Source organism: Piliocolobus tephrosceles, chromosome 6, assembly GCF_002776525.5.
Source record: "Piliocolobus tephrosceles isolate RC106 chromosome 6, ASM277652v3, whole genome shotgun sequence".
NCBI lineage: Eukaryota > Metazoa > Chordata > Mammalia > Primates > Cercopithecidae > Piliocolobus > Piliocolobus tephrosceles.
Genome location: NC_045439.1, coordinates 42,536,586 through 42,562,874, shown reverse-complemented (window position 1 = coordinate 42,562,874; position 26,289 = coordinate 42,536,586). Strand labels below are relative to the sequence as shown.

The 26,289-nt window shown below is 39.4% G+C and overlaps 1 protein-coding gene across 2 annotated transcripts in view; it reads left to right on the top strand.

Annotated features, from left to right (window-relative positions):
- SYNE2 (spectrin repeat containing nuclear envelope protein 2) overlaps positions 1-26,289 on the top strand; it is a 380,145-nt gene that overhangs the window by 191,378 nt on the left and 162,478 nt on the right. For both annotated transcript variants that reach the window (XM_023232104.2, XM_023232093.3), the window contains exons 46-51: positions 5,437-5,592; positions 7,009-7,274; positions 8,952-11,055; positions 13,234-13,556; positions 20,368-20,512; positions 23,043-23,261. In XM_023232104.2, the coding sequence (XP_023087872.2) occupies positions 5,437-5,592; positions 7,009-7,274; positions 8,952-11,055; positions 13,234-13,556; positions 20,368-20,512; positions 23,043-23,261 (3,213 nt within the window). The remainder of the gene's footprint in view (positions 1-5,436; positions 5,593-7,008; positions 7,275-8,951; positions 11,056-13,233; positions 13,557-20,367; positions 20,513-23,042; positions 23,262-26,289) is intronic.

Below are 26,289 nucleotides of genomic sequence, written 5' to 3'. Positions count from 1 at the left end.
CACTGCAAGCTCTGCCTCCCGGGTTTACGCCATTCTCCTGCCTCAGCCTCCCAAGTAGCTGGGACTACAGGCGCCCGCCACCTCACCCGGCTAGTTTTTTGTATTTTTAGTAGAGACGGGGTTTCACCGTGATAGCCAGGATGGTCTTGATCTCCTGACCTCGTGATCCGCCCGTCTCGGCCTCCCAAAGTGCTGGGATTACAGGCTTGAGCCACCGCGCCCGGCCAACCTCTTTCTTTTTTAAATTGCCCAGTCTTGGGTGTGTCTTTATCAGTACCCTGAAAACAAATTAATACCATAAGTTGGTACCAGTAATGTAGGGCATTGCTGAAAAGATACCTGAAAATTTGGAAGTGACTTAGGAACTGGGTAATAGGTAGAGGTTGGAACAGTTTGGAGGGCTCAGAAGAAGACAGGAAAATGTGGGAAAGTTTAGAACTTCCTAGAAACTTGTTGAATGACTTTGACCAAAAGCCTGATAGTGAAATGGAAATAAGGTCCAGGTTGAGGTAGTCTCAGATGGAGATGAGGAACTTGTTGGGAACTGGAGCAAAGGTGACTTGTTATGTTTCAGCAAAGGGATTGGTGGCATTTTGCCCCTGCCCTAGAGATTTGTGGAACTTTGAACTTGAGAGAGATGATTTAGGGTATCTGGTGGAAGAAATTGCTAAGCAACAAAACATTCAAGAGGTGACTTGGGTGCTGTTAAAGGCATTCAGTTTTATAAAGGAAGCAGAGCATAAAAGTTAGGAAATTTTGCAGTCTGACAATATGATAGAAAACAAAAACCCGTTTTCTGAGGAGAAATTCAAGCAGGCTGAAGAAATTTGCATAAGTAACACACTGAATGCTGATCCCCAAGACAACGGAAAAATGTTTCCAGGGCATGTCAGAGGTCTTCATGGCAGCCCCTCCCATCACTGGCCCAGAGGTCTATGGAAAAAAAAAAAATGATTTTGTGGGCTGGGCCCAGAGTCCTTTTGCTGTATACAGTCTAGGGACCATGTGCCCTGTGTCTCAGCTGCTCCAGCCTTGACTAAAAGGAGCCAAGGAACAGCTCGGGCTGTGGCTTCAGAGTGTGCAAGCCCCAAGCCTTGGCAGCTTCCACGTGGCGTTGAGCTTGTGGGTACACAGAAGTCAAGAATTGAGGTTTGCGAACCTCTGCCTAGATTTCTGAAGACGTATGGAAACACCTGGATGCCAAGGCAGAAGTTTGCTGCAGGGGCGGGGCCCTCACAGAGAACCTCTACTAGGGCAGTGCAGAAGGGAAATGTGGGATCGGAGCCCCCACACAGTGTCCCTACTGGGGCACCACCTAGTGGAGTGGTCTCACTGTTACCTAGCCTGGAGTGCAGTGATGCAATCATGGCTCACTGTAGCCTCAGCCTCTTAAGCTCAAGTGATCCTCCCACCTCAGCTTCCTGAGTAGCTGGGACTACAGACACATGCCACCACACTGAGCAAATGCCACTGTCCTCCGGACCCCAGAATGGTAGACCCACTGACAGCTTGCACTATTTGCCTGGAAAAGCTGCAGACTCTCAATGCCAGCTTATGAAAACAACCGGGAAGGAGGCTGTACCCTGCAAAGCCACCGGTGCAGAGCTGCCCAAGACCATGGGAACCCATCCCTTGCATCAGCATGACCTGGATATGAGACCTAGAGTCAAAGGAGATCATTTTGGTGTTTTAAAATTTGACTGCCCTGCTTAATTTCAGACTTGCATGGGCCCTGTAACCCCTTTGTTTTGGCCAATTCATCCCATTTGGAACAGCTGTATTTAACCAATACCTGTACCCCCATTATATCTAAGAAGTAACTAGCTTGCTTTTGATTTTACAGGCTCATAGGCAAAGGGACTTGCTTTGTCTCAGACGACACTTTGAACTGTGGACTTTTGGGTTAATGTTGAAATGAGTTAAGATTTGGGGGGACTGTTGGGAAGGGGTGATTGGTTTTGAAATGTGAGGACATGAGATTTGGAGGGGCCGGGGCAATATGATGTGGTTTGGCTGTGTCCCCCACCCAAATCTCATCTTGAATTGTAAGTCCCACAATTCCCATGTGTCGTGGGAGGAACCTGGTGGGAGGTGATTGAATTATGGGGGTGGATCTTTCCTGCGCCATTCTCGTGATAGTGAATGAGTCTCATGAGATCTGATTGTTTTAAAAAACGGGAGTTTGCCCACACAACTTCTCTCTTTTTGACTTACTCCTTGCCTTCCGCCATGATTGTGAGGCTTCCCCAGCCACATGGAACTGTAAGTCTAATGAAACCTCTTTCTTTTTTAAATTGCCCAGTCTCAGGTATGTCTTTACCAGCAGTGTGCAAATGGACTGATACAGTTATATTTTATTAAGGTTCATATGAAATATTTTATATATTAAAATAAAACGTTTCAAATGAACATGCAAAGTAAAAATAAAATGGAGGAAAGGGTGGTGAGCAAAGGACGCCTGGTGATGAAAGAATCTTTAGTTGCAGGAGCCTATCAGGACCTGGAGTCTGTGTTCTAACCTCCCTGCCACAAGCAAAGGACCTTTTACATTTGAAATGTTAGTTCAAGAGATTCTGTTGGCTTTTCTGCCAAGTTAGAAACATGGCTTTGGGAGTTGGTAAACAATTGAACTTTTGGGGGTAATCTCAGGTTTTCGAGCATCCTTTTTCTGACTACTAAAGGCAGTTGTTAGAAATGTTACTTTTCTGTTGTGTAACCATAGTCCTCAGGTACTGGATCATCAGATGAGAGAGACTAAGGGTTCTGCAGTCTTAGTAGATGAAGAATAACAGATAAAGTGTTCCTCAGGTCCAGTATCTAGGCTTTTAGTGCAGGTTCTCCGGGGCCCAGGATGTATTTCTAGGGGTCCTCTAGGTAATAGCAACCATCAGATAGAAAGGAGACAACTGTCTAGCTCATAGGACTGGCTCATAGGCAGAAAGCACCTACTGGCCAGTGAAACCTGAGGTGTGGCACCACTCTTCTTCTCACAGCCTTCCTGGATCTTTCCCCTGCGAGATGCTGCTGCCCTAGCTGTAGATTTTCACCACACTGTCCCTCAATACCTTGTTGGAACCTGAAGAAATTTACAAAATTATTTCAGTAATTTGCAGCCTTTTAGAAGAAGTGACTTGTGCTAAATGCCAATTAAGTACTTCAAAACCAGTAGCCTTGGACAGTGGAATTCTCTTTCCAGTTAAAACTGGTGAAGCTCCTGACAGTATTTGTTTTATTTCAATCAACTTTTAATTTTACAATAGTTTTACAGTTACAGAGAAGTTGCAGAGATAATACAAAAAGTTCCTTTACACCCCTGCACCCAGTTTCCTCTATCGTTAACGTCTTACAATATATCTAGAGAGTATTTTTAAGACATCAATTTCTACCTTGTTTGGGGATGTGGACATGTTTTATTCACAAATATGATACCTCAAAGAGTCTATGGACATGAAAGTATATAGCACAATTAAATGATTTTTCGTATATAAAGTAACCTGAAAATAAAAACGAGCACCTTAGCAAAATTATGGACATCTTTTAAAATTACTGCCATGGTGCTTTGTACATCTCAGGGCTTCACAAATATTTATTGAAAGAATAAGCAAGTGAATGCAGATGCATTCTCTCTCTGTGTCCTATTGAGAACCTCAAGTTCTTAAAGCTTTCAGAAAAGGTCAAATTACCTCATATATAACTTGTTCTGCCTTACCTAGGTTTGAATTATTACTACTGATTGGCTTAAGACATAATTTATCCTTTCTTTTTTTTGAAATCAAAATGATTTTGAGACAGGGTCTCACTGTCACCCAGTCTGGAGTGCAGTGGCACAATTATGGCTCACTGTAGACTCAGCCTGCTGGGCACAAGTGATCCTCCCACCTCAGCCTCCTGAGTAGCGGGACTGCAGATGCATGCCACCACGCTGAGCTAATTTTTGTATGTTTTTGTATAGATGGGGTTTCACCGTGTTGCCCATGGTGAACTCCTTGAACTCCTGGGATCAAGCAATCCGCCTACCTCAGCCTCCCAAAGTGCTGGAATTATAGGCATGAGCCACTGTGGCTGGCCAATTTATTCTTAATGATACAGAATTTTTCTCGGCCCCTTCACCAGACTCGTAAAAGGGGCGCCCCATCTACTTGGTCCACTGTGCTCAACCCCTTGCAGGAGGGAGCATGTGAGCAAGCGAGCATAGGATCTGGCCAGCTGCTCTGGGTGCCAAGACAGGAACGAGCTCTGTATGGGGCCTGTGGCCAGACCAGGCATGTCACCTTGAGGGGAACGAAGTGGCTCCTGGGTGAGGTGCCCATGATCTTTCTACGGGGTATTACGGCGCTCCTTTAGTTCTGCTGTCCGCAGATGGTGGTGTGTTGGTAGCTCAGCTGGCCCCTTGCCTCGTCATGTGGGGCAGCCGCCCTCCACCTGCAAAGGCAAAGGGCCGGTGTAACAGCCTTTCTGGGTACCCATGCTTGGTGGGTCCTGAGCTCTTGTCCAGCATCCAAGAAGAATGAGGTCACATGGATGATTGAAAGATGGTAAGGGCCAAGAATTTTATTGAGCGATGAAAATGGCTCTCAGTTGAGAGGAGAGCTGAATGGGGGATGGGAAGGGCAGGCTGTCTTCCCTGAAGTCAGGTTGTCTCTCCCCTGAAGTCAGGCCATCTCCTCCTCTACCGATTGATTCTGGTGTCTTTATAGGCCCAGGATAGGGAGTGTGTGCTGATTGGTTTGTAATTATGCGAAAAAGTTTAAAGCGAAGACTCCACTCAAAGGAAAGCATAACAGTGTAGTAGAAGACCCATTAGGAAAGGGTAGGTATATGTAAAATAAGGGAAGGGTGGGGATCAATCAGAGGAAAGTGTGCCAAACAGGAGGACAAGTTCTCGGTCCCGTCCTAGGAATTAACTTGTAGCTTGACTTTCAGGCTTTAAACTATCTTTGGCATGGAGGCGGGGTTTCTCCGGGGACTTGCCCCTATCTGTCTAGGCATTTGACTGCCTCCTGTCACTATAATTAATATCACGAATCCTTGGTGTTACCTCCATTTAGCCACTTATTTTAAACTACCAGTAGGTAACAACAAATGCCTATTATTTGCCCTGCTCACTGTATCCTGGTGAACACTAAAGCATACACTTTTGGGTTTTTAAAAAATATCTTTTTTCTGTCTTTAAGACTATAGATTTTGCTTCAATATACAATATACATTGAGCAATGCTGTATCCTATACTGCTTTATCAAAAAAGGTTTCATCTTTGGGTAATACCAACATAGGCATTATTATATGGAAAAATCACATTTCATAGTGCCCAAATATACTTTTTAAGTCTGTAAATCCAAGTAAACAGAAGAAACTGGAATGTTTTCATAGAGAAAAATAAACGGTATTTATTTGGAAAGTAGACTATTCAGCAGTTAATCTTTTTATATATTTCAGGATTCAGCTGTGGAAATGATTATGTCAAAACAACTTTCTCTCAATGCTCAAGAAAGCATGAAGAACACTGAAGATGAGCAGAAAGTCAATGAGCTGCAAAATCAACCTTTAGAATTAGATATTATGTTAAGAAATGAACAATTAGAAGAGATAGAGGTATGGAAACATAAAAACACTGACAACATGATTGCATCATTTATCCAGTGCAATACAATATATTTTAATTGACAAAAACTTGCTTGTACAGAGTGAAAAGTCTTATTTAACCTTTCCCTGATGATCAATTTGGTAACTATATAATTATGTACTAAGTAAGTTGTATAAATCTTTCCATTTAGAAAGTAGAAGAATTTAATGAACATTAGTCTTCTTTCTGTTTCACAAAGTTCCTAAAACCTCAGTGACAAAATTTGGAGATTTTGACTTGCCATCATTCCTTTTCTTACAAGTATATATTCTTCTGATTCTGACAAATGTATTTTTCCTAACAATCAGTGCAATGAGGTTCCTCCTCCTTTGTTTTTACATCTGTGTTGACATAGTTACGTTTATGTATTTATGTGCTTCCAGCTATGTAAAGTAATGTAAAAATCCAATACATGGCCATATTTTAAAAAGTGAAACTGCAGCCAGACATAGTGGCTCATGTCTGTTATCCCAGCACTTTGGGAGGCTGAGGCAGGAGGATTGCCTGAGTCTAGGAGTTGGAGACTAGCCTGGGCAACATTGTGATACCCCATCTCTATCAAAAAAATACAAAAATTATTTAGGCAGGATGGTGTGTGCCTGTAGTTTCAGCTACTCAGGAGGCTGAGACAGGAGGATCATTTGAACCCAGGAGTTCAAGGTTGCAGTGAGGTGAGATTGTGGCACTGCATTCCAGCCTAGATGATGGAGCGAGATCCTGTCTCTAAAAAAAACAAAAAACAAAAAAAAAAGAAGCAAACTATAAACGATCCATGCAATTAACACACATCTAAAATAGGAAAGATGGGTGATGTATGTAAATAATAAAATTAAGATTAATCTCCCTTTAGATATTGCAGAACTCTTTAAGATCTAATTGACATTAAATGCTGGACCCATGGTGAATTTTAGACTAGATTTTAACATGATTTTTGGGAAGAAAAACCTTTTAAATATTAGGGATATGGTGGTTCATGCCTGTCATCCCAGTCCTTTGGGAGGCTGAGCTAGGAAGACTGTTTGAGGCCAGGAGTTCAAGACCAGCCTGGGCAATATAGCAAGACTCTTGGCTCCACAAAAATAAAAATAAAAAAATTATCTGGGTGTGGTGACATGAACCTGTAGTCCTAGCTACGTGGTAGGGTGAGGTGGGAGACCTGAGCCCAGGAATTTTAGGTTATAGTGAGCTATGACTGCACCCTGCACTCCAGCCTGAGTGACAAAATAACAATAATTTTTAAAGGTTACAACTTTAGTTACCCTGTGTGCAAATGAGTTACCCTCTTCTTGAGATAGAGTGTGTTATCTCAAAGAGAAAAGAAGATGAATGAATTAATGCATAAATAAGTGAGTATTTATTGACTGATCTGTTTGACTTATTTTTAGGAATTATATACCCAGTTGGAAGCAAAGAAAGCAGCCATTCAGCCACTGGAACAAATGGAATGTCTTAACAAAACAGAAACTGGGGCCTTGGTTCTTCACAATATAGGATATTCGGCACAGCACTTGGACAGTTTGCTTCAGGCACTTATTACTTTGAAGAAAAACAAAGAAAGCCAATATTATCTCCTCAGAGATTTTCAGGAACACCTTGCTGCAGTTGAATCCTCAGTGAAAGCCTTGTTGACGGACAAGGAAAGTCTAAAAGTGTAAGTGTAAGCATTTAGGACTTGTATTCTTTTTATTCAAGCACAACCATCTGCCACCTTGGACAGGCCCAGGGTTTTAAGAGTTTATTTTGTGAAAGGATATTATGATTTTAAAACCACAGTATGGAAATTTATTTCATGTGGATGCTGTCTTTGTTTGGGCTGCTGTAACAAAATACTGCAGACTAAGTGGCTTATAAAAAAGCAGAAAATCATTTCTTACTGCCTTGGAGGGTGGGAAGTCCAAGATCAAGGCAGCAGAAGATTCAGCGTCTGACGAGGGCCTGCCAGTTCACAGATGGCACATCTTAGCTGTGTCCTCACATGGTAGCAGGAGCCGTGCAGCTCTCTGGAGTCTCTTTTATAAGGGCTCTACTCCTATTCATAAAGGCTCCACCCTCATGACCTAATCACTCCTTAAAGTTCCTAACTCTTAGTCCTATTACATTGGTGATTAGGTTTCAAAATGTGAATTTTAAGGGATACACATTCAGACCATAGCAGAAGCCATTTGAGGAAACTGTGGGTTTCATGCAAAAAATAATTTAAATCATTGAATATGTTTTACAAAGTAATTGATGAAACAATTCGTGCTATAAATATCTACAAAATAGATTTATGTTCTATGGAATTCACTATTATTTTTGTCAAGAATTCTAAACCATGTGGGCAGGGGAGAGAAACATATGTAATTGTTTAGTATCAGCATAATTAGTTAAATAGTTTGGTATATATTGAATATATATGTATTGGAATGGTTTCTTTTAAAATATATGCACTCCTTTTGGCTTTGAAAAGGATGGCAAATGGCATTAAATGTAATCTTCATATGTAAATATTTTCTCATTATTAAAAAGTTTATTTTAGGCCAGATGTGGTTGGTCACACCTATAATCCCAGCACTTTGGGAGGCTGAGGCAGGTGGATCACTTAAGGTCAGGAATTCGAGACCAGCTTGGCCAACATGGTGAAACCCTGTTTCTACTAAAAATACCAAAAAAATTAGCCAGGCACACACCCGTAATTCTAGCTACTCGGGAGGCTGAGACAGGAGAATCTCTTGAACCCGGGAGGTTAGAGGTTGCAGTGAGCCGAGATCACACCACTGCATTCCAGCCTGGGTGACAGAGTGAGACTCTGTCTCAAAAAAAAAAAAAAAGTTTAGTTTATACTTGCATTTAATTCAGGTTTACTTTCAGTAATAGCCCTTGAGGAAACAATTTTAGGTTAGCTTGATGATTACAACTTTTTCTTCAGTATCTTTCCCTTTGTTAGAAAGATGACAAGGGAGTTGGATATTATGGTAATATCTCTCAGTCCTAGACTAACCTTTATACAAGTACTTTACAGTTTACAGAATATTTTTATGTTCTTCCCTTCACTCTTCATTTTTTTCCTGTGGCTATTCATTTTTAGGATACTCATTTTCTTTTCTTTTTTTTTTTCACTCAAAGTAAAAGCCAAGATACTCATTTTATAAGAGAGTTTTCTACACCAAGTGAAAGCCACAGTAAACAAGATTCTGATTTTTATTTTAAGGATAGATTATTTTTACAGACAGCCTAAGTTTTTCTGTGAATTTAGAGCAGAATTAATTTCTTCTAATGATATTTATCCATATTTTAATGTAGAATAAGCATTAAATATTAACAAGCTCTATTTTTATTCTTTTTCTAGAGGACCACTGGACAGTGTAACGTATCTGGACAAAATTAAAAAATTCATAGCATCCATAGAAAAAGAGAAAGATTCTTTAGGCAACTTGAAAATCAAATGGGAGAATTTATCAAACCATGTGACTGACATGGATAAGAAATTGTTAGAAAGCCAGATTAAGCAACTTGAACATGGTTGGGAACAAATGGAACAACAGATTCAAAAGAAGTATTCTCAGCAGGTACTGGAATATGATGAATTTACAACCCTCGTGAATAAGATACGGGACATTGAGATTTCTCTGCAACAGCAGCAGCAACATCTACACTTAAGGCTGAAGTCTCCAGAAGAACAGGCATTGAACCAAAGCATGATTGCCTTGACCACTGACCTCCAGGCTACCAAGCATGGATTTTCTGTTTTAAAGGGGCAAGCTGAACTTCAGATGAAGAGGATTTGGGGAGAAAAAGAAAAGAAGATTTTAGAGGATGGAATAAATAACTTGAAGAAACAATGGGAGACACTGGAGCCATTACACTTAGAAGCAGAAAATCAGATTAAGAAGTGTGACAAAAGGAACAAGATGAAAGAGACTATCTTATGGGCCAAGAATTTGTTGGGCGAACTTATTCCCTCCATTTCCCTTCTCCCAGATGACATTCTTTCACAGATCAGAAAGTGCAAAGTGACACATGATGGCATTCTAGCTAGGCAGCAGTCTGTGGAATCGTTGGCCGAAGAGGTCAAAGATAAGGTTCCCAGCCTTACAACCTGTGAGGGCAGTGATTTAAATAATACCCTAGAGGACTTACGGAATCAATACCAAATGCTGGTTTTAAAATCAACTCGAAGATCACAGCAATTAGAATTTAAGTTGGAAGAAAGAAGCAATTTTTTTGCAGTAATAAGGAAGTTACAACTTATGGTTCAAGAAAGTGAAGCACTGATAATTCCCAGGGTGGGGACAACTGCCACGGAAGCTGAACTAAAACATCACCATGTTACTTTGGAGGCATCTCAGAAAGAATTGCAAGAAATTGACAGTGGAATCTCAGCACATCTTCAGGAACTAACAAACATCTATGAGGAGCTTAATGTGTTTGAAAGATTATTTCTGGATGATCAGTTGAAAAACCTTAAGATTAGGACCAACAGAATACAAAGATTAATTCAGAATAAATGTAATGAAGTAGAACACAAGATAAAGTTTTGCAGAGAATTCCGTGAAAAAATGTCAGCGCTTCAGGAGGAGGTTGACAGTATACAGCACAATGAACTACTACTTAATCAAGAAGTAAATAAAGGTGTTAAAGAGGAGATCTATAATCTTAAAGACAGACTTACCGCTATTAAGTGTTGCATCTTACAGGTATTGAAACTTAAAAAAGTGTTTGACTATTTTGGACTAAACTGGGATTTTTCACAACTTGACCAATTACAAACCCAAGTATTTGAAAAAGAAAAGGAACTTGAAGAAAAAATTAAGCAGTTGGACACATTTGAGGAAGAACATGGCAAATATCAGGCATTACTAAGTAAAATGAGAGCTATTGATTTGCAAATTAAGAAAATGACTGAAGTAGTACTAAAAGCTCCTGATAGCTCTCCAGAAAGCAGATTGCTCAATGCCCAAATTTTAAGTCAGAGAATTGAGAAAGCCAAGTGTTTATGTGATGAGATAATAAAGAAATTAAATGAAAATAAGGTCGTTGATGACTCATTCAAAGAGAAAGAAATACTACAAATAAAGCTGAATGCTGAAGAAAATGATAAGTTATACAAAGTTCTCCAAAACATGGTATTAGAACTCTCACCAAAAGAATTGGATGAAAAGAATTTTCAGGACAAACTAGAAACTTCCTTACATGTTTTAAATCAGATAAAATCTCAATTACAGCAGCCTTTACTTATAAATTTGGAAATTAAACATATTCAAAATGAAAAGGACAATTGTGAAGCATTTCACGAGCAAGTTTGGACAGAAATGTGCAGTATTAAAGCTGTGACTGCTATTGATAAGCAAAGAGAAGAAGAAAACTCTTCTGAAGCGAGTGATGTGGAGACAAAACTACGTGAGTTTGAAGATCTTCAGATGCAACTTAACACAAGCATTGATTTGCGCACAGTAAGTTTTAAAAATTGGGCAGTTAGTGGCCGGGTGCGGGAGCTCACGCCTGTAATACCAGCATTCACTTGAGGCCAGGTAGAGACCAGCCTGGCCAACATGGCAAAACTGCATCTCTACTAAAAATACAAAAGAAAACCAAAAAAAATTAGCTGGGTATGGTGGCACATGCTTGTAATCCCAGCTACTCGGGAGGCTGAAGTACAAGAATCACTTGAACCAGGGTGGCGGAAGTGAGTCAAGATCCTGCCACTGCACTCCAGCCTGGGTGACCAAGTGAGACTCTGTCTCAAAAAAAATAAATAAGTAAAATAAAATAAAATTGGGCAGTTAGTGCATCTATTTTTATTTTATGATTTTCTGTTTTGCTAATGTCTGTAGTTCTAAAGAAGCTATAGGTCCTACATGGAAATTCTCTACAGAAAGATAGCCATTTTCAAAAATTACAGTGAACTGGTTTGTAATCCTGACTCATACTGCATCTAAATGCAGTGCCTTCTAGTTTAGAAAAGGACAAATCTGACTCCTTTATTTCTGTTTTCCTCGTAGTCTCTATTGAGCTCAGAACATTTTAAAAAATTTGTTTTCTGTTTTGTTTTTAGAGGTAGTAAGATATAATGGAAGAATTACAGTGTAGAGGGAAGAACACCAAATAATAACTAACATTTATGTAGAACTTACAGTGTTGGAGGCACTGTGCTAAAAATTTCATGCTGAATTTTCATAGCAACTCTGTGAGATGGGTGCTATTATTAGCCGCGTTTAAAAATAAGGAAATCGAAGTTTAGAAACATGAAGATTTTTCTTAGAGTCCTGAGAACAGTAATAGAACTAGAGCAGGGAACATCACATTCAGGCTCATGGGCCAAATCCTTCCCACAGTGCCTGGGTTTTATAAATAAAGTTTTATTGGAATATAGCCATTTGTTTTTGTATTGACTGTATTTGTTTTCATGCTATAGCAGCAGAGTTGAGTAAGTTGTGATTATTTGCTCACCTGTGTTGGAAAGTGACTCCAACACACTCCATGCCCTTCCTTTTGATAGAGAGGATATCTTAGGCATCATTGAAATTCACACTGTGCTGAATATAATGCCGTACATAGTGTTTTCAGATTGATCACATTAAATTTATAGAAGGGGAAATTAACTCCCTTTTCTAATTTGAAGAGTTATTAAGAGATACTATATTTGGAATATTTTGATAGGTGTAAATGCTGTGGAAATATAAAGTTTTATGAACTTATATTCCTTAAATAGTTTTGTAATAAATGAGTAATTTGAGTATTTCTCCACTTGAATTTTAATACAGTTTCAGGAAACAATGTGCACAAATCCCAAAAATAATAGCATTAGAACTGAACTGGACCTTTATTTATTTCAACTATTTTTGTTATTTCAATGAGATGACTGAAGTCTAGAGACATCCATTCAATGATGTAGCTAAACTAAAGTTAGTGGCAGAGAAATTAGTTTAAAAACTTAAAAGATCTGGAGATTTTGTTTTCTTTTCATTTGTTTACAAATACTGATTAAGGTTATATACATTAAACATAATTCATTGTTTTATTTAATTCATAGTCTAGTACAAGTGTTCCAAAGCAGAAAGATACATTAATAGACATTATTCTTGAGATGTTATTTTGAACTTAGATTATTTTTCTTATTAAATGTGAAAACAACTTTGATTTTGTTTTGTTTTGTTTTGAGACGGAGTCTCGTTCTGTCGCCCAGGCTGGAGTGCAGTGACGCTATCTTGGCTCACTGCAACCTCTGCCTCCTGGGTTCAAGCAATTCTCCTGCCTCAGCCTACCAAGTAGCTGGGACTACAGGCGTGCGCCACCATGCCCAGCTAATTTTTGTATTTTTAGTAGAGACGGGGTTTCACCGTATTGGCCAGGCTGGTCTTGAACTCTGGACCTCGTGATCCACCCGCCTCGGCCTCCCAAAGTGCTGGGATTACAGGTGTGAGCCACTGCGCCCAGCCTGGAAACAACTTTTTTAATGCAATGTTATTCACTTAGAAATAATAGTGTAATATTGTCAAACTGTAAATATGAGAATGCTAACTCTTATGAGACTTAAGGACGTATTATGAATGCACCACAAAAACTTAAGAATGACAGAAATTCCAAAAGTTTGACAATTTTGTCATAGCATTTTATCTCCTATTCACTAGAATGTCTTGAATGATGCTTATGAAAATCTAACACGCTATAAAGGAGCAGTCACCAGGGCAGTGGAGAGCATCACTTCCCTCGAAGCCATCATTATACCCTACAGAGTAGATGTTGGTAATCCAGGTGAATCTCTAGAAATGCCTCTTCGAAAACAAGAGGAATTGGAATCCACAATAGCACACATCCAGGACCTCACTGAGAAACTGGGAATGATATCCAGGCCTGAAGCCAAACTACAACTTCAGTGTACTTTACAGGAACTAGTTTCTAAAAACTCAGCAATGAAGGAAGCTTTCAAAGCACGGAAAAATGAGGCAGAAAGGTAGGTCCTCTTCCAAAGGTAATCTTTAAGAACATAAGAGATCGTTTTAAGATATAATTAAACTATATTTTAATAGTTTTAAGAACATAAAATATAAGTTTTTTTCTCTATCATTAACACATGCATTAGAGATAATTTGGAAAATATGGTAAAGTAGAAAAAAATTGCAATGTAAAGAAAGCTGTGGTAAATATTGTATTTATTCTTTTTTTTTTTTTTCTTATTTAATATTGGGTACATACAACAGAGTGTTTATAAAAGTATATGCATGGTATAAGTAATAATGATAAAACTAACATCTTTGTACCCAAAGGTACATCATTAATTTGAGTTATCTTGTGTGCTCCTCTCTCTTCTCAGAAATAACCATCCTTCTCCCAAATTTTGTTTACCATTTTCCTGACTATTGTTGTACTTTTTTTTTTTTTTTTTTGAGACAAAGTTTCACTTTTGTTGCCCAGGCTGGAGTGCAATGGCACTATCTTGGCTCACTGCAACCTCCGCCTCCTGGGTTCAAGCAATTCTCCTGCCTCAGCCTCCCGAGTAGCTGGGATTACAGGCATACACCACCCATGTGTGGCTAATTTTTTGTATTTTTAGTAGAGATGGGATTTCTCCATGTTGGTCAGGCTGGTCTTGAACTCCCAGTTGTACTTTTACTATGTGTTTGTGTGTCCTGTTTTCACAATTTCAAGCTAATACCTAGTGTGTACATTCTTCTGTTACTTCTTTTTTTAATTTTTAATTTTTGTGAGTATATAGGTATATATATTTATGGCATATATGGAATATTTTGATACAGGTAATCAGTGTGTAATAGTTGCATCAGGGTAGATGAGATATTCATCATTTCAAGCATTTATCTTTTGTGTTACAAACAATCCAACTGTACTCTTTTAGTTATTTTTAAATGTACAGTTAAATTATTATTGAATGTAGTCACTGTGTGGTGCTATCAATACTAGAACTTATTCATTCTTTCTATTATTTTGTACCCATTTACCATCTCCCTTCCACCTCCCCCACTACCCTTCCCAGCCTCTGGTAACCATCCTTGCTGCTCTCTGTGTTCACAAATTCAATTGTTTTGATTATTAGATCCCACAAATAAGTGGGAATATGTGATGTTTGTCTTTCTGTGCCTGGCTTATTTCACTTAACATAATGACCTCCAGTTCCATTTATGTTGTTGCAAATAACAGGATCTCGGTTTTGTTGTTGTTGTTGTTGTTGTTGTTTTTACTGGCTAAATAGTACTCCTTTGTGTATATATACCACATTTTCTTCATCCACTCATCTGTTGATGGACACTTGGGTTGCTTCCAAACCTTGACTATTGTGAATAATGCTGCACTAAACATGGGAGTGCAGATATCTCTTCAATATACTGATTTCTTTTGGGTATATACACAGCAGTGGGATTCCAGGATCATATGGTAGCTCTATTTTTAGTTTTTTTGAGGATCCTCCAAATAGTTCTCCATAGTGGTTGTACTAATTTGCATTACCACCAACAGCATATGAAGGTTCTCTTTTCTCCACATCCTTGCCAGCATTTATTATTGCCTGTCTTTTGGCTAAAAGCCATTTTAACTGGGTGAGATGATGTCTCATTATAGTTTTGATTTGCACTTCTCTGATGGTCATTGATACTGAACACCTCCATATCTGTTTGCCATTTGTATGTCTTCTTTTGAGAAATGTCTATCCAGATCTTTTTCCCATTTTTTAATTGGATTATTACTTTTTTTCCTGTACAGTTATTTGAGCTCCTTATATATTCTGGTTATTAATCCCTTGTCAGATGGGTAGTTTGCAAATATTTTCTCTCATTCTGTGGGTTGTCTCTTCACTTTGCTGATTATTTCCTTTGCTGTGCAAAAGCTTTTTAACTTGATGTTATCCCATTTGTACATTTTTGCTTTGGTTGTCTGTGCCTGTGGGGTATTATTACTCAAGAAATCTTTGCCCAGTCTGGTGTCCTAGAGAGTTTTCCCCAATGTTTTCTTTTAGTAGTTTCATAGGTCTTAGATTTAAGTTTTTAGTCCATTTTGATTTTAGTTTTGTATATAATGAGAGATAGGGGGTCTAGTTTCATTTTTCTGGTTGAAGATATAGATAGATAATCCAGTTTTCCCAGAACCATTTACTGATATCTTTCTATAGGTTTGGGAAGTTCTGTGTTATGATCTCTTTGAGTAAACTCTTTGAGTAAACTTTCAACCCATTATCTCTCCCTCTACCTCCTCTTTAAGGCCAATAACTCTTTTTTTCTCTTTTGAGACAGAGTCTCACTCTGTCACCCAAGCTGGAGTGCAATGGCACAGTCTTGGCTCATTGCAACCTCCCAGGTTCAAGCAATTCTCATGCCCCAGCCTCCCAGGTAGCTGGAATTACAGGCACAAGCCACCACACTGGCTAATATTTTGTATTTTCAGTAGAGACAGGGTTTCCCCATGTCGGCCAGGCTGGTCTTGAACTCCTGACCTCAAGTAATTTGCCCTCCTCTGCCACCCAAAGTGTTGGGATTACAGGTGTGAGCCACTGTGTCCAGCCTAATAACTCTTAAAGGATTCACCTTTTGAGGCTATTTTCTAGATTTTTTGCATGCTTTATTTTTTTTCTATTCTTTTTTCTTTCATCTCCTCTGACTGTGTATTTTCAAATTGTCCTGTCTTCAAGCTTAGTAATTCTTTCTTCTGCTTGATCAATTCTGCTGGTAAGAGACTCTGATGCATTCCTCAGTATGTCCATTGCAGTTTTCAACCCCAGAATTTCGCTTATTCTTTCTGATTATTTCAATCCCTTTGTTAAATTTATCTGATAGGATTTTGAATTCCTTCTCTGTTATCTTGAATTTCTTTGATTTTCCTCAAAACAGCTGTTTTGAATTCTCTTTCTGAAAGGTCACATATTTCTGTCTCTGAAATTGGTTCCTGGTGCCTTATTTAGTTTGTTTGGTGAAGTCATTTTTTCATGGATGGTCTTGATGCCTGTGGATGTTTGTCAGTGTCTGGGTATTGAAGAGTCGGGTATTTATTTTAGTCACAATCTGGGGTTGTTTGTACCTGTCCTTCTTGGGCAGGCTTTCCAGGTATTCTAAGAGACTTGAGTGTTGCGATTTAAGTTTTTGGTCATGGTAATCATATCTGCATTACGGGATACCCCAAGCCTAATAATGCTGTGGTTTTTGCAGAGTCGTAGAGCTACCATCTTGGTGGTCTTGTATAAGATCTGGAAGAATTCTCTGGATTAGGAGGCAGAGACTCTTATTGTTTTCCCTCACTTTCTCCCAAACAAACAGAATCTGTGTGCTGAGCTGCCTAGTGCTGGGGTAGAAGTGAAACAAGCACCCTTGTGGCACCCACTACAGGGGGTGCACTGGATCAGACCGGAAGTCAGCACAGCATCAGCACTGGGCCTTGTCCAAGGCCCTCTGTAAACAGTACCTGGCTATTGCCCATGTTTGCTCAAGGCCCTAGGGCTCTACAATCAACAGGTGATGAAACCAGCCAGGCTTGTGTCCTTCCCTTAAGGGTGACGAGTTGCCCTGCACCTAGGTGAGTTCAGATATGCTGTCTGGGAGCCAGTGCCTGGAGTTGGAAACCTTAGGAATCTACCTGGTGCTGTGTGCTACTGTGGCTGAGCTGGCACCCAAGCCACAAGACAAAGTCCTTCACATCTTGTCTCCCCTTTTCCCATGTCCACCACCACTGCAGGCCCACAGAAAGTACTGCCAGGTTACTGCTCATGTTCACTAAAGGCTCAAGGGATCTTCAGTTGGCTTGTGAATGCTGCCAGGCCTGGGACTCACTGTTCAGGGCAGTGGGCTCTATCCTCTGGCCCAGGCTGGGTCCAGAGATACTGTCCAAGAGCTAATACCTAGACTCCAAGAGCTCACTTAGTACTCTTCCCCACTGTGGCTGAGCTGGTACCTAAGCTTAAGACAGTCTCCTTTGCTCTTTCCTCTGCTTTCTCAAGCAGAAAGGGCCTCTCCTGGTAGCCACCACAGTTGTGAAGGTGCTGAGTCCCACCTGAAGCCAGCATATCTCAGTCTCACCCAAAGCCCACGGTGTGTACTACTTGGTTGCCACTGTTGATTATTTAGGGCCCTAGGGCTCTTTAGTCAGCAGGCAATGAATCCTGCCAGGACTGGGTCCTTCCCTTCAAGGAAGTGGGTTCCCTTCTGGCCCAGGGTGTGTCTGGAAATGTCATCTAGGAGCTAGGTCCTGGAATGGGGGCCTCATGACTCTGCCCAGTACCCAGTCCTACTTAGCTGGTATCCAAGTTGCAAGACAAAGTGCTCTTTACTCTTCCCTCTCTTCTCCTCAAGTAGAAAGAAGGAGTCTCTTTTGGAACTGTGAGCTGTGGTTCATGGGGTTGGAGGAGAGGTAATGCCAAGGACTCCCTTAGCTGCCCTGGCTGGTGTCTCACTTGATCGCTTGCCCCAGCAAGTCCACTGGCTCTGATTGTAGCACAGCAGTAGGACTTACCTAGGAGTTGCAGTCTTTGTGGTCTCGACAACCTTTCAAGTTTATTTAGGACCCCAGAGTACTTTAGGCCGAGGTGGCGAGGCTTGCTGCAATTCTAGTTTCAACCACTGGGATGGGCAATTGCCCTCTGGCTAGGGCTAGTCTAAATGCTTCATGCTGGCTGAGTTCTGTCCTATGTTGGCAGCACTGCATTCTAATGCTGCAAAGTCCCCCAGTTGCTGCGCTTTCCCTCCCCCAAGCACACGGATTCTTTCTCCCTGCCATGCTGCTGCTGCTGGGGGATGGGTGAGGAGTGGTATCAGCAATTCAAGACTACCTTTTTTATCCTCTTCCATGCCTCTTTCAGAGATATGAAGTTAAAACTAGGTACTATGATTGGTCACGTAATTTTTGTTTTTTATGAAGTTGCTTTTGTATGGAGATAGGTATCAAATTTGGTGTTCCTGTGGGATGATGATAAGTAGAGGCTTCTATTCAGTCATCTTGCCCCTCCTGCCTCACTTCATTTATTCAAACCCATCATTGTAACTGAGGTTTATTCATGTTCTTAGTAAAATTTATTTACTTAGCTATTGATGGACATTTGGATTGCTTCCAGTTTGTGCATTCAGAAACAGTACTACTTAGGAAAATTTTTAAGTGTAATAACTTCCCTTGGGTAAATATCTAGGAGTGTGATCATTCAGAACAAGAGGTTATGGACATCTTAAATTTTTTTCTTTTTTTTTTTTTTTTGAGATGGAGTCTCGCTCTGTTGCCCAGGCTGGAGTGCAGTGGCCCGATCTCAGCTCACTGCAACCTCTGCCTCCTGGGTTCAAGCGATTCTCCTGCTTCAACCTCCCAAATAGTTGGAACTACTGGCACACGCCACCATGCCCAGCTAATTTTTGTATTTGTAGTAGAGACGGGGTTTCACCATGTTGGTGAAACTCCTGACCTCAAGTGATCGGCCCTCCTTGGCCTCCCAAAGGGCTGGGATTATCGGCGTGTGCCACCGTACCTGGCCTGACATCTTAAATTTTTAATATCAAATGATTTTGCCAATTTCCACTCAAACCAGCAGCATGTAAGTATTCCGGTTGTCCCATATCCTTGCCAACATTTGATATTGTGAGACTTAATTTTTGCCCATCTGATGAGTAAGAAGAGGTATTTCATCGTGGTTTTAATTTGCACTTCTGTTACTGCTAATTAGTTTGATCTCTTTTTTTGAATGTTTATTGGTCATTCGTGTTTTCTCTTCCGTAAAATGCTTATTCAAGCCTTAACCCAATTTTATTGGTTGTTTTTTTCTTACTGATTTCTAGGAATTCTCTACTTTAGAGAGTGGTCCTTTCTAGTTATATGTGTTACAAATATTCGTGCAGAGGGAGTTTTCTATTAGACACTCATCCTGGGATTGACTTCCAGCTTTATGGTCTGTCCCCCACCTTTCAGTAGGAATCAAAGAAAACTGAAACTCAGGTGCCCTCAAGGCAAAAAACTGGTCCTACAACTTTGCCTATTTCTGTTTATTTCCATTTTACTGTTTGACTCCCCAATTCCCTGTCAATTTATTCATGTGTTTTAAGAGTTGCTTTTTAAGAATAATTTGATACAGAGTTTTTAGTTACATTCAATGGAGGATTTAGCCTGTGTCTGTTTTTGTATGCATAATTTTATAGTGTTTTAAAATATATATGCTATATATATCAAATATACAGCTTTATTTTAAAATTTTATAACAGTTCTTTTCTTGATTATAACAAATACTTTGTAAAGTAATTATAATTACTCTATAATATTGTATACAATGAATCGTTTTAATTTCTTAATCATACCTTTGTTAGATAAGGGTATTCCAATATGTGCTATTTTAATTAACAGTCTAGTGAGTAAAGATGTTTTACTGTGCAAAGGATTTAGGATAAGTTCCGTATGTTTAGGATACAGTTCTTAAGGTAAATTGCAGAAGCTGCGTTACTGGGTCAAAGATAGGAATAGTTTTAAGACTAAGTGGTTTTCCACAAGAATTGAACCAATTTACAACTCATCAGTGTGTTTGAGAATGCAGTTTTCATTTCACTGAAGTGAACTTTAGGAAAAAAAATCTTCAGTTTAGAGGACAGCCCTTCCTTCCTTTTCAAGTTTGCATTTAAACCCATATGCAGGTCCCTTTGGGAATAAAACCTTCTTAGAAGATGCACTGGCTAGCAAAAAAGAAAGTTGTCATGTCTTTTCTTAAAAATTAAGTGTGGAGTATTTTTTCTGGAAAATTTTGAATGTATTGTGTTAAATAAAATTTAATACCACTTTTTTTTCTAACTGTGACTCACTAGGTGTCTTGAGAATTACAAATGCTATAGAAAACTTGAAGAGGATATTTACAGTAACCTCAGCAAAATGGAGACAGTTCTTGGACAGTCCATGTCCTCGTTGCCACTGTCTTACAGAGAAGCTTTAGAGCGCTTGGAACAGAGCAAGGTAATAGTATTGGCAATTAGCCACTAAGTCTGTGTGCAAAAAATTGCAAAACTGGCAGAGACAGCAGAGAATGTGGCCCTGTTATGACCCATAGAAATATTCATGCTGAGTTAAATACCCATGAATATTCCTCAAATCAAAAGCCAGAGGGTAATGTTATATGTATATTTGAGACAGAGTCTTGCCCAGGCTGGAATGCAGTCATGCAGTCTTGACTCACTGCAGCTTCCACCTCCCGGGTTCAAGTGATTTGATTCTCCTGCCTCAGCCTCCTAACTAGCCGAGATTACAGTGCCTGCTACCATGCCCCGCTAATTTTTGTATTTTCAGTAGAGACGGGGTTTCACTATGTTGCCCAGGCTGCTCTTGAACTCCTGACTTCAAGCGATCCTCCAGCCTCGGCCCTTCAAAGTGCTGGGATTACAGGCGCGAGCCACTGTACCTGGCCTCATGTAATATATTGAAGCTTAAAAAGCCAGAAGGAAGGAAATGAAGCAATGATACTGAGAGATTTAATTAATCAGGTTCACAGGCAGTCATCCCCCAATAGCATCCTGTCCTCACTCATGGCTTTTCTAAAGCGTCACCTCTCATGTGACTTTGAGGGATGCTGCTGGATCCATGACAGAGCCTTATTGTCCACTGATTGCTTACTGCAACTGTCATAAGCTCTAAGTTCTGGTTACTTATTAGACTGTTATAAAGCAATTTGAGCTTTTGCTTATTTTCATCTGTTAGAATTTTTGGTATTATGTTATTAGGATTTTCATGAGGACTTTCTAAATCATCTATAGTTAACATTCACCAAAAACAAAAGCAAACCAAGAAAAACCTTTTAATATTGTGTTGGTGGTTGATATAGGAAGTATTGTGCAAAGGAACACATTAGTGAAATGTGAGACTTAAGTTAAAATAACAAAATGTACAGTAGTCCCCCCTTATCCACAGGGGGATATGTTCCAAGACACCCAGTGGATACTTGAGACTATGAATGCCACTGAACTCTGTTTATAATGTTTTTCCTATACATACCTGTGATAAAGTTTAATTTATAAATTATGTACAGTCAGGTCAACAACAATAATAGAGTAATTATAACAATATGCTGTCATAAAATTTATGTGAATGTGGTCCCTTTCTCTCAAAATATGTCATTGTACTGTTTTCACCCTTCTTGTGATGACTTGAGACTATGCAGTGCCTGGGTGCTGAAATTAAGTGAGGTAATGAAATGAAGTGATGAAATGAAATGATATAGCCATAGTGAGGTAACATTGGGCTACTATTCATCTGGAACACAAGCATTTGATACCACAACAGTTGATCTGATCACCAAGAAGGCTACCGAATAACTCATAGGCAGGGAACATATACAGCATGAATGTGCTGGACAAAGGGAAGATTTGTATCCCAGGTTGGATGGAGAGGTTGGATGGAGGTTGGATTCGTATCCCAGGTTGGATGGAGAGAGATGGCATGAGATTTCATCACACTAGTCAGAATAGCACTTATATATTTGTATACAAATAAAACATACATTTTATACAAATAAATCTTACACATTTTTTCCTTCTGAAATTTTTAAATATTTTTGGACCATTGTTGATCACAAGTAACTGAAACCTTGAAAGGAGAAACCCAGATAGTGATGGCTATTGTACTTCTAGATTTTTGTTGTTGTTGTTGTTGTTGTTTTAATAGGAAAGAGTCTTGTTCTGTCACCCAGGCTGGAGTACAACGCTGTAATCATGGCTTATCACAGTCTTGAGCTCCTGGCCTCAAAAGGATCCTCCCACCCCAGCCAGCTGAGTAGCTGGGGCTATAGGCATACACCACCATGCCTGGTTAATTTTTAAATTTTTTGTAGAGACAGGGTCTTGTTATGTTGCCCAGTCTGTCTTGAATTCCTGGCCTCAAGCAATCCTCCTGCCTCAGTCTCCCAAAGTGCTGCATGAGCCACTGTGCCCAGCCTCTTATAGAATTTCTTTTTTTTTTTTTTTTTAGACGGAGTCTCACTCTGTTGCCCAGGCTGGAGTGCAGTGGTGCAATTTGAGCTCACTGCAACCTCTGCCTCCCAGGTTCAGGTAATTCTCCTGCCTCAGCCTCCTGAGTAGCTGGGATTACAGGCGCATGCCACCATGCCCAGCTAATTTTTGTATTTTTAGTAGAGATGGGATTTCACCATTTGGCCAGGATGGAATCTGCCCACCTTGGCCTCCCAAAGTGCTGGGATTACAGGCAAGGGCCACTGCGTCTGGCAAATATTTGCTTTTGAAAGTACTTTCTTTCTTGGAAAAAAATGGTTTATGGGTCGTTATTTGTCCCTGTAGTCCCAAATTCATGCAAAATACAATAATACATAGATAATTCTCATCTGGTCTAAATTGACTTCTAAAAGAATAAGAAGTGGATCATGTAATACTTATGGAAGATTGAAATAATTAATTGTTCAGAATTTGAAAGAGTTTGTAAGTTTCAGGAAAAACCTAACAGTATGTCCCTCTTATTATTTTTTCTTTTCTTTCCTAAGGACTTGGTGTCAAATCTTACATCAACCAAAGAAGAGTTAACGAAACTACGACAGATCCTTAGACTCTTGAAACTCAGGTGCACAGAAAATGATGGCATATGTTTGCTCAAGATCATGTCGGCTCTGTGGGAGAAATGGCTGAGTTTGCTGGAAGCTGCTCAAGAGTGGGAGATGTGGTGTGAAGAACTGAAGCAGGATTGGAAATTTGTCAGTGAAGAAGTGAGTGCTTCATTTTCAACAAGCCATGTAGTTTCTAATGTGTTATTTAAATTGTTTTATTACTTTCACCTTGTTTTTCTATAAAACGAGTCGTCAGTCTATCCTACTTGTGCACATCACTTATCCGTGATACATAAATGTCTATAGATATCAGGCCTTATTAAGATAACCTCCAATAACTTACTTGGATTCTTTTATAGTAGTGCCTTTTTTTGGTAGCAGATAATTCTTATTAATAAGTGACTACTAGCTGGTTTGAGCATTACAGTCTTTATTGTGAAAATAACCCCTCTCGGAAATAACTGTCTCTACGTTATACTGAAGGTTAGAATTAGGTAATTTGCATAATCACCAAATAATTTTGAAATTAAGTATAATTTTTAGCTATGGAAATTAACTGTAATTGTTAAATGTGGACCTAAAAATATGTGAGGTTATGATATTCTTTTTGAAAATGGTCTCAAAACCTGCATGATATGTATCAATCACAAATGTTAATTTAGCCTTGGTTCAGGATTTAGGTATCACCTATATTTAGAAAGAAAATTAATTTAGAAAATTAAAGATAGCTGGGTGCAGTGGCTCACATATGTAATCCCAGCACTTTGGGAGGCTGAGACAGGAGAATTGCTTGAGCCCAGGAGTTCTAGAACAGCCCAGGCAATGGAGTGAATCCCATCTCTACAAAAAATTAAAAAAATCTGGGCCTGGTGGCACATGCCTCTAGTCACAGCTACTTGGGAGGCTGAGGTGGGAGGATCTCTTGATGAGAGGTCAAGACTGTAGTGAGCCATGATCATGCCACTGTATTCTAGCATTCCAGCCTGGGCAACAGAGCGAGACCCTGTCTCAAAAACAATCAAACAAACAAAAAACAACGTGAAGTTATCTTAGGATGAAATGTTTAGCACTATCGTATTATCTTGCTTATGACTGTTGTCCTTAAAAATGAATATTATGTCAGTGGTCCTGGTGAGGACTGACTAGTGAATAGTCTCTTGAATGTTAAAATAAACTTTGTAAATTACACTTTTGGTTGGGGCTGCTGGCATCAGTGCTTGCCTGTCCATAATGGTACCATTTGTTGAGTTACTACTATGCTGTGCTGAGAAGGCAGTTCACACCTGTTCTTACTGAATCTTTGCATTGTCCCTGGGAAGTAAATATTATCACCATTTTATAGATGGGGAGACTGAAGCACTGACAGATTAAGTAATGGCACAAGGCCCCCAGGTAGAGATTGATTAAGCTGTAATCCACTAAACCCTGTGGGCTGCGGCTGGGGCTGTCTTGCTCACTGCTGTAACCTTGGAACCTGGCTAGGGCCCTGCACTTAGTGGGCACTTAGTAAATATTTGTTGAGGGACGTCTCTTATTTAAATTCAGGTCTAGGCTAATTCTAAGATTTTGCTCTTTTTATTTTATCACATTATTGCTATATACCCATTTGTAATTATGTGTTATTAATTCAGATTCCATTCATATAGAACTTTCTAATTATTCACATAAGCATTTGACAAAATCTGCTAACAAAATATTTTTCAGAGTAACACAAGCCAAAAAAAAATGCTTCCCTGTAATAACAATAATAAAAACAACTACTAAATTGAGCAATTATTATGTGGCAGGCATAGTTCAGAGCACTATTCAAGAATTCTGTGAGGATATTTTTATTATCCTTACTTTGTAGATGAGGAAAATGAGACACGGTGAGACTGAGTAACTTGCTCAAATTCACAAGGGATGGTAGAGGATTCAAACTTAGACTCTGGTGCTTAGCCATTAATCTGTTAACTTACATGATATTTACATACATCAAATTGATATAAGATTTTAATGTAGCTTTTATCCATTCAATAAAAATTACATCATCTAACAGCCCATATATGTAAACTTCTGTTAGCATGGTTGGTGCTTTTATATATGACAAAGCGAATTTCTGCTTTAAACACGTCATCTATAGTAACATAATAATCCAGTCTTGATGAAATAAACAGTTTATATCAGTAGACTTTTAAAAAACTTAAATGACTGTTTATAAGTTTACAAATTAAAAACTAAATTTAAATTTTGATAGAACTTGTGTCCCCCTAAAATTTTATTTCCGTTTTCTTAAACAAAATTTCTTTACTGTAACTATTCACTTGGGTTATTCAGAATCATCATTTTTTGCTTCGATGATCATAATGTGCTAGAAGAATGTCACGTTGTCAAAGATGATTGGAGATGTGAGGCTGGCTTCTCCCATTTGCACCAACAGTCATTTCTTTGTTGAGTCCCTTTTCTGCTGGTTCTGGGTTTTTCGGTCTCCTTCATTGGATGTGCTTATGATGCAACTATGGGTCCTTCTGCCTTTCTAGACCGAACTTTACAATTGACCATGAACCTAAAAGTTTTATAACCAATTTTATTAGGATCCCATGTCTAAGGAAAATCATCAAGGTATTGCAAAGCCTCTTCTAGGTGGGAAAGTGAATGCACAGGCTTTTTGCAACTATTTTACTGATTCTAGGGCTGTCTTCACACTTTTTAGCATAAAATGTGTTGTTCTGACAAGTGCACACGATCACATGATCACCAACAAAATCAATGTTTAAGATAATTCTGTCACCCTAGAAGTTTTTCCTGTTCTTCTTTGTGGTCAGTGCCTTCCGTAACCTCCAACCCTGGAACATTAATCTGTTTCTGTTCCCATAGTATTTCCATTTCCAGAATGTCATATCGATGGACTCCTTACAGTTTGTGGCCTTCTGAGTTTGCTTTTTTTCCCTAAGCATAATGCACTTGAAATTCATTCTTGCTGCTGCTTGTATTCGTAATTCATTTCTCTTTATTCCTGACTAGTATTGCTGTGGGTGGGTGTAATACAGTTTGTTTATTCATTCCCAAGTTGAAGAATTGCCTGGCTTTGGGGTAAAATTATTGTCCTAATAAAAACTGTGGCCAGGCACCGTGGCTGACGCCTGTAATCCCAGCACTTTGGGAGGCCGAGGTGGGTAGATCACAAGGTTAGGAGTTCAAGACCAGC